Source organism: Salvelinus alpinus, chromosome 28, assembly GCF_045679555.1.
Source record: "Salvelinus alpinus chromosome 28, SLU_Salpinus.1, whole genome shotgun sequence".
NCBI lineage: Eukaryota > Metazoa > Chordata > Actinopteri > Salmoniformes > Salmonidae > Salvelinus > Salvelinus alpinus.
The window spans coordinates 6438749-6456031 of record NC_092113.1 but is presented as its reverse complement, the minus strand read 5'-3'; the positions used below and the strand labels follow the sequence as shown (position 1 = coordinate 6456031).

The 17283-nt window shown below is 42.9% G+C and overlaps 1 protein-coding gene across 1 annotated transcript; it reads left to right on the top strand.

The window, feature by feature from the left end:
- The first annotated feature begins 2293 nt into the window (after window positions 1-2293).
- LOC139557977 (COMM domain-containing protein 7-like) lies at window positions 2294-15360 on the top strand. The gene is made up of 8 exons (XM_071373352.1): window positions 2294-2320; window positions 2777-2861; window positions 4712-4768; window positions 4898-4935; window positions 4979-5102; window positions 12692-12741; window positions 14876-14924; window positions 15041-15360. Exons 1-8 carry the CDS (start codon window positions 2294-2296, stop codon window positions 15115-15117), a joined length of 507 nt encoding a protein of 168 aa, XP_071229453.1. The 3' UTR covers window positions 15118-15360.
- Window positions 15361-17283: the final 1923 nt, after the last annotated feature.

Sequence of the window (17283 nt, the reverse complement as noted above, 5' to 3'; positions counted from 1 at the left end):
GAAGTTTAAAAATAAACTACCAGCGTTTTGGTAACTTTCAAGGATTTTATGTAATTTATCACAAGACATCTAGTGGCCTTTTTGGATACTTCAGATTGTCACAGGTGTCTGTAGTTATCGCTGGCCCCCTGTGTGGCCTTATCACATGTAAAACAATAAAATAAGAAGATTTTAAGATAAAAAATAGAATGACAAAGCTGTGAAACATTATCCTAAATTTAACCTATCAACTTTGTGAATACCATTGGTGTTTAATATGAGGGTTTCAGCATGAAATATCCTTTATATTTTGACACACTTTTATTTATTTTACTTGCTACTGCACTGTCATAATGAAGTGTTTTGTAACACTAAAACTAGTGGCAACTGAACTGCCACCAATGTTAAGGAAACAAAACTAACTTTGCTAGAGTTTTGAAACACATGGGTGTAAGGAGTTATGAGACAGATTTAAGGTGTACTGAAACATTCATCCTAAAGTGTTCTGAAACACCACTTAATCAATAGTTGTGTAACACCTTGCAAGAGGCTGGGAGCACGAACCCGGAAAATATTGAAAACACTAGTATGGTGTTTCGAGTCCTGTTTAGTGCAGCATTAGATCCCTTCTTCTGGAGTTCCCAACTACAGTAGAAGGGTGTCCGTCCACTTATTGTGTATTCCCTGCTCTTGTGCTGATGAACTCCTCATTGGTAATTACAAAAGGTCAAATGTACAGTATTATGCTCAAACAAAGGATATGAGAAAATATAGTTTTGTGAAAATACAAATTAATACATTTGTCCAGGGAAATAATTAATGAGTACAACATTATTTTTTTCAAAACCTGATTTTGAAGCTTCAAATGCCTTATCTTTTCTTTGTAAATTATCACATGACAACAAAACATTGACAGGTCTTTCACATTTTTATATTGATAAAGTAAGACAGTTCAAAGATCAGTAATATTATCACATGAATATTCTTCAAAATCAACGAAAATGACATATTTCACATTCAAGAGAAAGAAAACATGCAATGACTGCTAATGATAGCAGAAGCACTTACAAAACTTGTACAAAACTTCAGCCCTGGGCTCAATGCGGTCCACCAGTCATCCATTATGCTAATGTCTCAGACCGGAGTCTTTATATTCAGATGATGGTACATGGAAGGTTGTTCAGATGGATTGAATCACAGTACAGTTGAGTTAGATGATATTGAGTTGGCATTAGCCTATGATCCTTTTCTTGATTGGCTTTGGTTAGGATTGGCCAGCCTGTGGGTAACATAGCATGTACACTACCGTTCAAAAGTTTGGGGTCACTTAGAAATGTCCTTGTTTTTGAAAGAAAAGCATATTTTTTGTCCATTAAAATAACATCAAATTGATCAGAAATACGGTGTAGACATTGTTAATGTTGTAAATGACGATTGTAGCTGTACACGGCTGATTTTTAATGGAATATCTACATAGGTGTACAGAGGCCCATTTTTAGCAACCATCACTCCTGTGTTCCAACGGCATGTTGTGTTAGCTAATCCAAGTTTATCATTTTAAAAGGCTAATTTAGAAAACCCTTTTGCAATTATGTTAGCACAGCTGAAAACTGTTGTTCTGATTAAAAAAGCAATGAAACTGTCCTTCTTTAGACTAGTTGAGTATCTGGAGCATCAGCATTTGTGGGTTCGATTACAGACTCAAAATGGTTAGAAACAATGGTCTTTCTTCTGAAACTCATCAGTCTATTCTTGTTCTGAGAAATTAAGGCTATTCCATACGAGAAATTGCCAAAATGAAGATCTCGTACAAAACTGTGTACTGCTCCCTTCAAAAAACAGCGCAAACTGGCCCTAACCAGGGTAGAAAGAGGAGTGGGAGGCCCCAGTGCACAACTGAGCAAGAGGACAAGTACATTAGAGTGTCTAGTTTGAGAAACAGACGCCTCACAAGTCCTCAACTGGCAGGTTCATTAAATAGTACCTGCAAAACACCAGTCTCAACGTCAGTGAAGAGGCGACTCTGGGATGTTGGCCTTCTAGGCAGAGTTGCAAAGAAAAAGCCATATCTCAGACTGGCCAATAAAAAGAAAAGATTAAGATGGGCAAAAGAACACAGACACTGGACAGAGGACCTCTGCCTAGAAGGCCAGCATCCCAGAGTCGCCTCTTCACTGTTGGCGGGTACTATTTAATGAAGCTGCCAGTTGAGGACTTGTGAGGCGTCTGCGGGACCTGCCTGAATTTGTCCAATAGAAGCTCTCGTTTTTCTCTTTGCTTCCGTGTGGTTCTTAAACGGTGAACGGTATCCGCAATGAATACACCCCAGTTGCCTGCAAATGTTAGCTGCATGCTTGCTTGTACTTACGAATTGACATAAAGCCTAACTGATTTCGAAACATGCTGCTTTTAGTATGATGCAATGTTTCATAATGTGTGTAGTTAGGCTATACACGTCCCAGGTCACATGACTAGTTACTGTCACTTGATTCATGATTCAAATGAGGTCTGGCCCATCTTACCCGACAACAAAGTAGATCTATGGCAACTATGAATCAATGTACTGAATAGACCAATAAACTCTGTATTCTTAAACTGTTTCCCTGCAGCAATTTATACGTCTGACTGAGATTGTTTTCAATTTCCTGTTGGAGCCAAAAGAGGTAAACACACTCATGAGACCAGACAGACATTATCTTATCATTAATTGTGTGCTGGACGTGTGAACAGACAGCCACTTGACTGTGTTTCCTTCATTCATTGTGGTGTGTATTTGCAGACGGACAGGCTCTTGTAGCAGCTGAGTGAGTTTGCAGAGGAGAATGGGATGAGTGCAGGCCCTCTGAGAAACCTTATGAAGAGTTGCATGCTGCTTCCCCATGGTGAGACTGACAGACAGCACTCACAAATAGAGATTTAGAAATAACTTGTGTATACAACATGAAATACACCTAAACCAAAATATGGTAAAGAGTCCAGCAATTATCTTAGTATATTAGTATATCAAGGAAAATTGCCTTTCTTCGGGTCCATACTATTAGAACTATAGAGCTATACCGTGCATTCGGAAAGTATTCATACCCCTTGACTTTTTCCACATTTTGTTACGTTACAGCCTTATTCTAAAATGGATTAAATACATTTTTCTCTCATCAATCTACACACAATACGACACAATGACAAAGCGAAAACAGGTTTTTAGAAAGTTTAGCAAATTTTCATGAAATAAAAAACTGAAATAACTTATTTACATAAGTATTAAGACCTTTTGAAATGAGACTCTACATTGAGCTCAGGTGCATCCTGTTTCCATTGATCAGCCTTGAGATGTTTCTACAACTTGATTGGAGTCCACCTGTGATAAATTCAATTGATTGGACATGATTTGGAAAGGCACACACCTGTCTATATAAGGTCCCATGGTTAACAGTACATGTCGGAGCAAAAACCAAGCCATGAGGTCGAAGGAATTGTCCGTAGAGCTCCGAGATAGGATTGTGTCCTTGGCACAGATCTGGGGAAGGGTATCAAAACATTTATGCAGCATTGAAGGTCCCCAAGAACACAGTGGCCTCCATCATTCTTGAATGGAAGAATGATGGAACCATTAAGACTCTTCCTAGAGCTAGCCGCCCGGCCAAACTGAGCAATGGAGGGAGAAGGGCCTTGGTCAGGGAGGTGACCAAGAACCCGATGGTCATCTGACAGAGCTCCAGAGTTCCTCTGTGGAGATGGGAGAACCTTCCAGAAGGTCAACCATCTCTGCTGCACTCTACCAATCAGGCCTTTATGGTGGATGGTGGTGTGGCTAGACAGAAGCCACTCATCAGTAAAATGCACATGACAGCCCGCTTGGATTTTGCCAAAAGGCACCTAAAGGACTCTCAGACCATGAGAAACAAGATTCTCTGGTCTGATGAAACCAAGATTGAACTCTTTTGCCTGAATACCAAGCGTCTCATCTGGAGGAAACCTGGCAGCATCCCTACGGTGACGCATGGTGGTGGCAGCATCATGCTGTGGGGATGTTTTTTAGCAGCAGAGACTGGGAGACTAGTCAGGATCGAGGGGAAAGATGAACAGAGCAAAGTACAGAGAGATCCTTGATGAAAACCTGCTCCAGAGCGCTCAGGACCTCAGACTGGGGCTAAGGTTCACCTTCCAACAGGACAACGACCCTAAGCACACAGCCAAGACAACGAAGGAATCGGGACAATTCTCTGAATGTCCTTGAGTGGCCCAGCCAGAGCCTGGACTTGAACCCGATCGAACATCTTTGGAGAGACCTGAAAATAGCTGTGCAGCGACGCTCCCAACCAACCTGAGAGGGCTTGAGGGGATCTGCAGAGAAGAATGGAAGAAACTCCCCAAATGCAGGCGTGCCAAGCTTGTAGCATCGAGGCTGTAATCATGGTCAAAGGTGCTTCAAAAAAGTACTGAGTAAAGGGTCTGAATACTAAATGTGATATTTCAACAAAACATTTTTTATACATTTCTAAACACTTCTAAAAACCTGTTTTTACTTTGTCATTATGGGGTATTGTGTGAAGATTGAGGGAAAATGCCATTCAATACATTTTAGAATAAAGCTGTAACATAACAAAATGTGGAAAAAGTCAAGGGGTATGAATACTTCCTGAATGCACTGTAAAATGTGTTCGATTTAATTATGTGGTTACAGCAACCTAAAATGGACAAAGTACACGTTGTAGTTTATTTTTTTTAAATCTAGGTGCCCTGAAGAAAAATCTGACGGCAGACCAAGTCAAAGAGGACCTTTTCGCTTTAGGTATGTTGTAAAATATAAATCCCATGTACACTATCAAAGCTGCAAATACTCCAGTCTCCACAGTCCATATTGGCACTGAGCTTTACAGTGTCATTAAACAACTTTTAACAATAACTTTTTAATTTATAGGATTCAATGATTCCAAGACAGCCCATTTTTCACAACAGGTATGTTACATAATATATCATCCATGTTGGATATTGAATTGAGAAAAAATGTAATTGTTCGAATATTTTTTTTCAGTGGAGCAGCCACTACCCTGTGTTGTCCAGGCTGGCTGTAGGGCAGACTCTTATGGTCAACAAGCTGGTTGACATGGAGTGGAAGTTTGGTGGTAAGACAAATAACCTTAGGATAGAAGTTCCCTTGCGAATGGTCCACTCTTTTGTGATCCTCCCCACCTTATCATGTAATGTAGATGTGTGTTTCACTCATTTATACTGAACAAAAATATGAATACAACATGCAACAATTTCAAAGATTTTAGTTACAGTTCATATAAGGAAATCAGTCAATTGAAATATATTCATTAGGCACTATGAAAATACAACATGCAATTAGGCACTATGTGTTATGCAGATGAATGAGGACCCAAAAGCGACGTAATAGTAACAGAGTCTTTATTCCAGTATAAAACAAATAATGATTCTCCTGGATATAAATCAATGGTAATCCAAAACAGGAAACTGAAATCCTCTCGTCAATAGAGAGGAACGACTGGAGACGCGACCACAGACTGCAGGTCGCTTCAGGAAGGCACAGGCCGTAGCTGACATAGACACCTGCTCACACGCAGCATCTGAAGAAGGCAAAAGAACACGACAGGGCGGAACAAGGACACAGAAACTGCAAACATCAAACAAGAATCCGACAAGGACAGGAGCGGAAAACAGAGGGAGAAATAGGGACTCTAATCAGAGGGCAAAATAGGGGACAGGTGTGAAAGAGTAAATGAGGTCGTAGGGAGAATGAGAAACAGCTGGGAGCATGAACGGAACGATAGAGAGAGAGAAAGAGAAAGAACCTAATAAGACCAGCAGAGGGAAGCACAGGGACAAGACATGATCAAAGACAACATGACAGTACCCCCCCACTCACCGAGCGCCTCCTGGCGCACTCGAGGAGGAACCCTGGCGGCAACGAAGGAAATCATCGATCAACGAACGGTCCAGCACGTCCCGAGATGGAACCCAACTCCTCTCCTCAGGACCGTAACCCTCCCAATCCACTAAGTACTGGTGACCACGTCCCCGAGAACGCATGTCCATGATCTTCCGTACCTTGTAAATAGGAGCGCCCTCGACAAGGACGGGGGGGGGGGAGGGAAGACGAACGGGGGCGCGAAGAAAAGGCTTGACACAAGAGACATGGAAGACAGGGTGGACGCGACGAAGATGTCGCGGAAGAAGCAGTCGCACAGCGACAGGATTGACGACCTGAGAGACACGGAACGGACCAATGAACCGCGGAGTCAACTTGCGAGAAGCTGTCGTAAGAGGAAGGTTACGAGTGGAAAGCCACACTCTCTGACCGCGACAATACCTAGGACTCTTAATCCTACGTTTATTGGCGGCTCTCACAGTCTGCGCCCTGTAACGGCAAAGTGCAGACCTGACCCTCCTCCAGGTGCGCTCACAACGTTGGACAAAAGCCTGAGCGGAGGGAACGCTGGACTCGGCGAGCTGGGACGAGAACAGAGGAGGCTGGTAGCCAAGACTACTCTGAAACGGGGACAGCCCGGTAGCAGACGAAGGAAGCGAGTTGTGAGCGTACTCAGCCCAGGGGAGCTGTTCTGCCCAAGACGCAGGGTTTCGAAACGAAAGGCTGCGTAAAATGCGACCAATCGACTGATTGGCCCTTTCTGCTTGACCGTTAGACTGGGGATGAAACCCGGAAGAGAGACTGACGGAAGCACCAATCAAACGACAGAACTCCCTCCAAAACTGTGACGTGAATTGCGGACCTCTGTCTGAAACGGCGTCTAACGGGAGGCCATGAATTCTGAACACATTCTCAATGATGATTTGTGCCGTCTCCTTAGCGGAAGGAAGCTTAGCGAGGGGAATGAAATGTGCCGCCTTAGAGAACCTATCGATAACCGTAAGAATCACAGTCTTCCCCGCAGACGAAGGCAGACCGGTAATAAAGTCTAAGGCGATGTGAGACCATGGTCGAGAAGGAATGGGAAGCGGTCTGAGACGACCGGCAGGAGGAGAGTTACCTGACTTAGTCTGCGCGCAGTCCGAACAAGCAGCCACGAAACGACGCGTGTCCCGCTCCTGAGTAGGCCACCAAAACCGCTGGCGAATAGAAGCAAGCGTACCCCGAACGCCGGGGTGGCCAGCTAACTTGGCAGAGTGAGCCCACTGAAGAACAGCCAGACGAGTAGAGACAGGAACGAACAGAAGGTTACTAGGACAAGCGCGCGGCGACGCAGTGTGAGTGAGTGCTTGCTTTACCTGTCTCTCAATTCCCCAGACAGTCAACCCGACAACACGCCCTTCAGGGAGAATCCCCTCGGGGTCGGTAGAAGCCACAGAAGAACTAAAGAGACGGGATAAGGCATCAGGCTTGGTGTTCTTATTTCCCGGACGATAGGAAATCACGAACTCGAAACGAGCGAAAAACAACGACCAACGAGCTTGACGTGCATTATGTCGTTTGGCCGAACGGATGTACTCAAGGTTCTTATGGTCAGTCCAAACGACAAAAGGGACGGTCGCCCCCTCCAACCACTGTCGCCATTCGCCTATGGCTAAGCGGATGGCGAGCAGTTCGCGGTTACCCACATCATAGTTGCGTTCCGATGGCGACAGGCGATGAGAAAAGTAAGCGCAAGGATGGACCTTATCGTCAGACTGGAAGCGCTGAGACAGAATGGCTCCCACGCCCACCTCTGAAGCGTCAACCTCGACAATGAATTGTTTAGTGACGTCAGGAGTAACAAGGATAGGAGCGGATGTAAAACGCTTCTTGAGGAGATCAAAAGCTCCCTGGGCGGAACCGGACCACTTAAAGCAAGTCTTGACAGAAGTCAGAGCGGTGAGAGGGGCAGCCACTTGACCGAAATTACGAATGAAACGCCGATAGAAATTAGCGAAACCGAGAAAACGCTGCAACTCGACACGTGACTTAGGGACGGGCCAATCGCTGACAGCCTGGACCTTAGCGGGATCCATCTGAATGCCTTCAGCGGAAATAACAGAACCGAGAAAAGTGACAGAGGAGACATGAAAGGCACACTTCTCAGCCTTCACGTAGAGACAATTCTCTAAAAGGCGCTGGAGTACACGTCGAACGTGCTGAACATGAATCTCGAGTGACGGTGAAAAAATCAGGATATCGTCAAGGTAAACGAAAACAAAAATGTTCAGCATGTCTCTCAGTACATCATTAACTAATGCCTGAAAGACAGCTGGAGCATTAGCGAGACCGAACGGCAGAACCCGGTATTCAAAATGCCCTAACGGAGTGTTAAACGCCGTTTTCCACTCGTCCCCCTCTCTGATGCGTACGAGATGGTAAGCGTTACGAAGGTCCAACTTAGTAAAGCACCTGGCTCCCTGCAAAATCTCGAAGGCTGACGACATAAGGGGAAGCGGATAACGATTCTTAACCGTTATGTCATTCAGCCCTCGATAATCCACGCAGGGGCGCAGAGTACCGTCCTTCTTCTTAACAAAGAAAAATCCCGCTCCGGCGGGAGAGGAAGAAGGCACCACGGTACCGGCGTCGAGAGAAACAGACAGATAATCCTCGAGAGCCTTACGTTCGGGAGCCGACAGAGAGTATAGTCTACCCCGAGGGGGAGTGGTCCCCGGAAGGAGATCAATACAACAATCATACGACCGGTGAGGAGGAAGGGAGCTGGCTCTGGACCGACTGAAGACCGTGCGCAGATCATGATATTCCTCCGGCACTCCTGTCAAATCACCAGGTTCCTCCTGAGTAGAGGGGACAGAAGACACAGGAGGGATAGCAGACATTAAACACTTCACATGACAAGAAACGTTCCAGGATAGAATAGAATTACTAGACCAATTAATAGAAGGATTATGACATACTAGCCAGGGATGACCCAAAACAACAGGTGTAAAAGGTGAACGAAAAATCAAAAAGGAAATGGTCTCACTGTGGTTACCAGATACTGTGAGGGTTAAAGGTAGTGTCTCACATCTGATACTGGGGAGAAGACTACCATCTAAGGCGAACATGGGCGTGGGCTTCCCTAACTGTCTGAGGGGAATGTCATGTTTCCGAGCCCATGCTTCGTCCATAAAACAACCCTCAGCCCCTGAGTCTATCAAGGCACTGCAGGAAGCAGCCGAACCGGTCCAGCGTAGATGGACCGACAAGGTAGTACAGGATCTTGATGGAGAGACCTGAGTAGTAGCGCTCACCAGTAGCCCTCCGCTTACTGATGAGCTCTGGCTTTTACTGGACATGACATGACAAAATGTCCAGCAGAACCGCAATAGAGGCAAAGGCGGTTGGTGATTCTCCGTTCCCTCTCCTTAGTCGAGATGCGAATACCTCCCAGCTGCATGGGCTCAGTCTCTGAGCCGGTGGGAGGAGATGGTTGAGATGCGGAGAGGGGAAACACCGTTAACGCGAGCTCTCTTTCACGAGCTCGGTGACGAAGATCTACCCGTCGTTCTATGCGGATGGCGAGTGCAATCAAAGAGTCCACGCTGGAAGGAACCTCCCGGGAGAGAATCTCATCCTTAACCTCAGCGTGGAGTCCCTCCAGAAAACGAGCGAGCAACGCCGGCTCGTTCCAGTCACTGGATGCAGCCAGAGTGCGAAACTCTATAGAGTAATCCGTTATGGATCGATCACCTTGACATAGGGAAGCCAGGGCCCTGGAAGCCTCCTTCCCAAAAACTGAACGATCAAAAACCCGTATCATCTCCTCTCTAAAGTTCTGATAAACGTTAGAACACTCAGCCCTAGCCTCCCAGATAGCTGTGCCCCACTCCCGAGCCCGACCAGTAAGGAGTGATATGACGTAAGCGATCCGAGCTCTCTCTCTTGAGTATGTGTTGGGCTGGAGAGAGAACACAATATCACACTGGGTGAGAAAGGAGCGACACTCAGTGGGCTGCCCAGAGTAACATGGTGGGTTATTAACCCTAGGTTCCGGAGACTCGGAAGACCAGGAAGTAGCTGGTGGCACGAGACGAAGACTCTGAAACTGTCCTGACAGGTCGGAGACCTGAGTGGCCAGGGTCTCAACGGCATGACGAGCAGCAGACAATTCCTGCTCGTGTCTGCCGAGCATTGCTCCCTGGAACTTGACGGCAGTGTTGAGAGAATCCGTAGTCGCTGGGTCCATCTTGGTCGGATTCTTCTGTTATGCAGATGAATGAGGACCCAAAAGCGACGTAATAGTAACAGAGTCTTTATTCCAGTATAAAACAAATAATGATTCTCCTGGATATAAATCAATGGTAATCCAAAACAGGAAACTGAAATCCTCTCGTCAATAGAGAGGAACGACTGGAGACGCGACCACAGACTGCAGGTCGCTTCAGGAAGGCACAGGCCGTAGCTGACATAGACACCTGCTCACACGCAGCATCTGAAGAAGGCAAAAGAACACGACAGGGCGGAACAAGGACACAGAAACTGCAAACATCAAACAAGAATCCGACAAGGACAGGAGCGGAAAACAGAGGGAGAAATAGGGACTCTAATCAGAGGGCAAAATAGGGGACAGGTGTGAAAGAGTAAATGAGGTCGTAGGGAGAATGAGAAACAGCTGGGAGCATGAACGGAACGATAGAGAGAGAGAAAGAGAAAGAACCTAATAAGACCAGCAGAGGGAAGCACAGGGACAAGACATGATCAAAGACAACATGACACTATGAATACAACATGCAACAATTTCAAAGATTTTAGTTACAGTTCATATAAGGAAATCAGTCAATTGAAATATATTCATCAGTCTTCCCAGCCTGGTGCAGGTCTACAATTTTGTTTCTGGTGTGACTGTTTGAGGTTGTGGACAGGTGTCTTTTATACTGATAACAAGTTCAAACAGGTGCCATTAATACAGGTAACGAGTGGAGGACAGAGGAGCCTCTTAAAGAAGAAGTTACAGGTCTGTGAGAGCCAGAAATCTTGCTTGTTTGTAGGTGACCAAATACTTATTTTCCACCATAATTTGCAAATAAATTAATTAAAAATCCTACAATGTGATTTTCTGGATTTTTTCCCCTCATTTTGTCTGTCATATTTGAAGTGTACCTATGATGAAAATTACAGGCCTCTCTCATCTTTTTAAGTGGGAGAACTTGCACAATTGGTGGCTGACTAAATACTTTTTTGCCCCACTGTATGCACCGGTTGGTCACAGACACCTTTAAAAAAACAAATGTAAATCAGAAAACCAGTCGGTATCTGTTGTGATCACCATTTGCCTCATGCAGTCCGACACCTCTTTCGTATAGAGTTGATCAGGCTGTTGATTGTGGCCTTGTCCGTTGAGAGAAATAACCTTTTTTTGCGTATGAAACATTTCAGGGATCTTTTATTTCAGCTCATGAAACATGGGACAAACACTTTACATGTTGCGTTTATATTTTTGTTCAGTGTATAATAGATAAATTACCCAATTCCCAGCCTCTCCATGACTACTGTCGTGACGTGACTTTCATTAATCTGATGACTGTTATGTATCGAATCAACTGTTCAAAAGTAATCAAAAGATACAAAAGTCATTGGAGAAAGTAGTTTGCATAGTAATAGTAAACATACTAATAGAGCTGCTATGTACTCGTTAGCACATTCAGAATGTATACTGTATATCCTCTGTCAAGAATGACTGTTTACAGATATAAAGTGTCTTGGGTCTTATTTACAATTATAAAGTGGATAGTGTCTTTGTCGTGCAGTTGAATAAAATGGTATATAAGTGGGACAGCAGCGTTGACTGTGTGTGAGTGAAAATGTGTGGCACTAAAATGTGAGGCACTAACGTATCTAGATGAAGCATGGATTGTAGACTATTCCGTGCCTCTGGTGCACAAGACGAGAAGGCAGTCGTATGCAACATATTTCTCAGGCATCCTGTTTGCATGTCTATAATCCATGCATCTAGGAGCCTTGGCTGAAGCCAAACTAATGGTGTTGACTTTCAAATGCATGTCTCTTGATAGTTACACGGAACTCAAACCGGCTGCGCGCGTTCGCCATCGTGAACCATCGTGCATACATGCATTTTGTCCCCCCACACCAAACGCGATCACGACACGCAGGTTAAAATATCAAAACAAACTCTGAACCAATTATATTAATTTGGGGACAGGTCGAAAAGCATTAAATATGTATGGCAATTTAGATAGCTAGCTTGCACTTGCTAGCTAATTTGTCCTATTTAGCTAGCTTGCTGTTGCTAGCTAATTTGTCCTGCGATATAAACATTGAGTTGTTATTTTACCTGAAATGCACAAGGTCCTCTACTCTGACAATTAATCCACACCTAAAACGGTCAACCGAGTCTTTTCTAATCATCTCTCCTCCTTCCAGGCCTTTTCTTCTCTTGACTCTATAATGCGATTGGCAACTTTCATAAATTAGGTGCATTACCGCCACTGACCTCGTTCGTCTTTCAGTCACCCACGTGGGTATAACCAATGAGGAGATGGCACGTGGGTACCTGCTTCTGTAAACCAATGAGGAGATGGGAGAGGCAGGACTTGCAGCACGATCTGCGTCAGAAATAGGAATGATTTCTATTTTAGCCCTTGGCAACGCAGACGCTCATTGGCACAATAATTGAATAACAGATTTCTAAAAGTGTTTTACAATGCTCGCGCACGCGACGCAAGCGGTGTAGTCAGCATGTTAGAAGTGCTGTTGAAGTACAATATGAACAATGTGCAATAAGGCATTGCGATCGAATGTTGTCTGTCTCCACAGTGACCTTCAGGACGAGTGAACTTCAGAAAGTTGGGAACATCTTTCTACAGGTATTTATGTTGTCGTCATGATTTCTATTAAATCCATGTATAAATTGACCATGTTATCAAATATGGTGTGTATCTATTCAGTGTGTATCTACCGTCTTCTTGACCATAAACTCATAGCTTTGATTATTTTAAGATTGATAGACAGTCATGTTTTTGTAAGAAGTTTGAATTATACCATTTCCAGCTTTATGGGCTAACTGACAGACTGATGAGGGTGTGATAGACCGCTATGATGACAGACTTAAGGCGTCCGCATGCTTCCCATCCAAAAAAGTTTGGAACAGTTTGTGCATATATTACGATGACATTTTGTGATGTTTTGTTCTTCGTGAATACAAAAAAAATTCTCGAAGCAAACCGAAGTCCCTTCATCGGTGATTGGTCAACAGTAGGGATTCATAAATGAAGTATTTGTCTTTCAAAGAGAGGCTTGAGAAGTACTGCACCAAACATCTGAGTTCGATTTAAAATTGCGTGATTAAGATTTCCTCAGCAAAAACGCAAAGCTGTCATCAAGGCGACTTTGAAGAGTCTCATATAAAATACATTTTGATTTGTTTAACACTTTTTTTGCTTACAACATGATTCCATGTGTGTTATTTCATAGTTTTGATGTCTTCACTATTATTCTACAATGTAGAAAATAGTTTAAAAAAATAAAGAAAAACCCTTGAATAAGTAGGTGTGTCCAAACTTTTGCCTGGTACTGTATTTCTTGAGTTATCTTAGATTAATTCAGACTATTTTGAAGCAGTGTCACTGGCTACAGCGTCTCAAGATGGACAAACGGTACTATTGCTGCTTTTAATTTTTTTTAAATTCAAGCTTAGTTCGCCTTTTAGCCTCTAGTCTTCATGGTTAGTTTTCCTACATGTGTCAGAATTCCTGCGGCCTGCCAAGTACTGTTTTTCTCCCATGGCTTCAGCCACTTTGATTTGTTGACATAAATATGTCCACACATAGTGAAAGTAACACTCTGAAGGAGGAAGGCCCTAAGAATTGTAGGCTATAGCCTGTTTATAGCCTCGTTATTGTTATTTTGTTACTATTTTATTTGTACTTTTTAACTGCATAGTTGGGAAAGGGCTCGTAAGTAAGCACTTCACGGTAAAGTCTACACTTGTTTTATTTGATGCGTGTGAAAAAAACATTTTTTTTAATGAGCATAGCATGACCATATTACTAGCACCAGTGCTGGGGAGTAACAGATTGCAAAAAACAGTAACTGTAATCCATTACCAGCAAAAATATTGTAATCAAATTAGATGATTACTTTTAAATTCAGAAAGGATTGTTGCAACAACAAAAAATCGGACACCTTTCTGTTTTCTCAATGACATTTAGGGTTAGTCAGAGACCACTATGACACACCAATGCGTTTGATGGATTGCGGGAAAAGAGCAGGAACAGGATTTTAATAGGCTACAGTCCAAGCTATGTCTTCTAATGGTGTGACTGCTGTCGACATCCAAAGATTATCCAACTTGAAGAAAAACCCTTACAGGCCATTTTGAGCCTGTAATCGAACCCAAATGCTGATGCTCCAGATACTCAATTAGTCTAAAGAAGGTCAGTTTTATTGCTTCTTCTTCTAACATAATTGCAAATGGGTTTTCTAATGATCAATTAGCCTTTTAAAATTATAAACTTGGATTAGCTAACACAACGTGCCATTGGAACACAGGAGGGATGGTTGCTGATAATGGGCCTCTGAACGCCTATGTAGATATTCCATAAAAAATCTGCCGTTTACAGGTATAATAGTCATTTACAACATTAACAATGTCTACACTCTATTTCTGATCAATTTGATGTTATTTTAATGGACAAAAAAAAAGCTTTTCTTTCAAAAACAAGGACCTTTCTAAGTGACCCCAAACTTTTGAACGGTAGTGTATGTCATTCAATTGGTAATATTAATTTGTCCTCTTCTAATGCCTCTTAGAGGGAAAGTAATCAGATTACGTTACTGAGTTTGGGTAATCCAAAAGTTGTTACCAATTACAATTTTGGACATGTGACTAGTAACCCTGACTAGCACACTATACAGAATCTGTCCATGTTCATAATTTCGAGGAAATTGGCACATTGCAGTGTTCTACACTATTTGAAAATATCTCTACGTCTCTTCTAGCTTAAGTTGGTCATCAGAAAGGGGAACTCAACTGAAAATGTCTACGTGGGTGAGTCTCTTACTCTGGCTGCACTATCTCCTAGTCAACATGTCATTGGTTCACTTTGCCTATTGTTCTTGGTGTCATTGACAGATTTGGTCTGTTTTTTTTTGTTCTTTCTTCAGAGTTGACCCTCCCCCAGTTTTACAACTTCCTCCATGAAATTAAGAGGGCCAAAGCCAGTATGGACTGCTTCAGCTGAGCCTTATCACCAGTAACATGAGAATGTACTGAATGTGTCCTTGAGGGACAGGAGAAAACATGAATGGAGTTGCCAGCGACAGTGATTGACATTTGGTCTGCCCGAAATGGCATACTATTCCCGTTATAGGACAATACTTTTGAACAGGGGCAAAGTAGTGCACTATATAGAGAATAGAGTGCAATTTGGGATGTACAATGAGTTCAAAATAGAACATACAGAATCTGAAGGAATCTTCCAGATTCTCACATACCATTAAACGATTTCAATATTTTGTCTTTTGAAATGTGCACAATTATTTTGCAGTAGAGATTTTGTGTGCGTGAGTAACTCTTCGCGGGTGTGTTTTGAGAGAGTATTGAATTGTAACCCAATTACTTTAATTCCATTGGCTGTCACTACAAGTGATGTGAGACATACATGTAACCGTTTCTTTTTGCAATCTTTAATCATTTGTATCACAGATTTGCTTCAATTCATTTAGTCTATTTTATTAAGTATTCAGATGTCATATTGGTCTGCTGTAGGTATTCACATAATGATGAATGAATGCTAGAAATTCTGAACAATATCCTCAGACAATTACACAACAAGATTATTACGCTGACATAGAAGATACTATTGAATTGGCTCTAATAACAGGTTTCAGTAGCTATTCCACTGACACCATAATGAGGAACCACGAGAGAGAGGAGCATGTGCATACTAGTTGTCACTCCATCCTACTTCTGTACCTTAATTATCCAACTAGTCACATCAAATTTACACCCAGATATTGTCTACTGTCATTTGAGCCTGCAGCGACGATCTTTCAGTGAAATGCACAATAGCAGGCATTTGTTGCATCTATTTTCAATGCGAACTTTGTAAATGGCAACAACAAAGAAAAATCACTGGACAAGTTCATGGAAATGGCTATTCTCCCTTCTCTCATTCTCACTTGTATAATTATGTTCCTTTATTCCCCTTCATACACCATGCCTGTTCCCCTTTGATATTCCTTGTTGTAGAACTAAAACCTAAATTAGGCTTTTAAACAATCCTTAAATCCAGTGTTATACTCAGTTGACATATGAATTCAATAGAGAACTTGGATATGATAACAGTAAAGGATCCTATACCTATCAAACAAAATATGAGATATATTGATACATGGTGCAGTTTTGAAAAGGGGAGGAAGGGGGGATCGTTTTTCACCTGCATGTTCTCAGAAATCCACCTGTTTCTCATAAACCCAGCTGTGTACTCCCATTTCCAGTGTATTCTAGTGAGGAAATTCCCTTGTCAAGTCATATCCATAATAATTCATACGAAAACAAACACTTTCTTACCTGCATGATTTAGACTGCCTGACTGATTTAAAGAGGGGATTCCGCTCACAGGTTTCTGAAGAAGGAATATATGCAATTTCTCAATAAAGAAATTAGTCAGTGAAATAAATGTCTTTCCCATTTAGATCAGACAGATTACGGTGTCTCGCCCAATGACACCAAAGCCCACCAGCCACCTGCAGTGTGGGTGGGTGTGTGTGAGAGAGAGAGACAGAGAATACCGTTGGTGAGCACAGCACAGAAGAGGAAGTAGAAGCTTGGTTCAGGTTAGTTATTTCACAGAACCTACTGCAATTACTCATACCTTTCATACTTCGTTGAATGTGGTAATTGAGAAGTTTCACAGTTGGGTGTATCCCCTGGGTATATCCCCTGAGAGACACCGTATCAATGCAGGAGATCAAGAACTTCATTGATGTATGTATGTGGCTCATGTTGAACATTTCCACGTGGTTCAACATCACTCTAGATCTCATCCTGCCCCTAGGATATGTATGAGGGTGTGTTATCCAGTTAAGAATTTCCAGAATGTTTAAAACCAACTTCCCCTGACTTATTGTGTTGTTACCTGAGGGAGTGTGTCAAATCATATAACATTCCCCTAAGGGTGTGCAGTTTATGCACATTTATGCAAATACATGTTTTTGCTCTATGAGAGAGTCGATTCTGTGGAAATCTAGGCTTACGTAGCTCCAAGGTCTGGGATTTCTGAGACTAGCTCCCTGAAGTTTTCACAGTCTCACATGACAAGAAAGTGAAAGCAGCCATGCATCCATCAAACTTTAGTCTGGGAGCTCGTTTTTAGGCCAGGTGCTGATGTGCCAACAGCACAATG

Bases quoted from the DNA above. Each gene is read 5' to 3' on its own strand.
- LOC139557977 (XM_071373352.1), top strand. From the start codon at position 2,294: ATGAATACACCCCAGTTGCCTGCAAAT. The intron at 4,936-4,978 runs GTATGTTACATA...TATTGAATTGAG, and splicing joins CAGCCCATTTTTCACAACAG to AAAAAATGTAATTGTTCGAA. The intron at 5,103-12,691 runs GTAAGACAAATA...CTGTCTCCACAG, and splicing joins CATGGAGTGGAAGTTTGGTG to TGACCTTCAGGACGAGTGAA.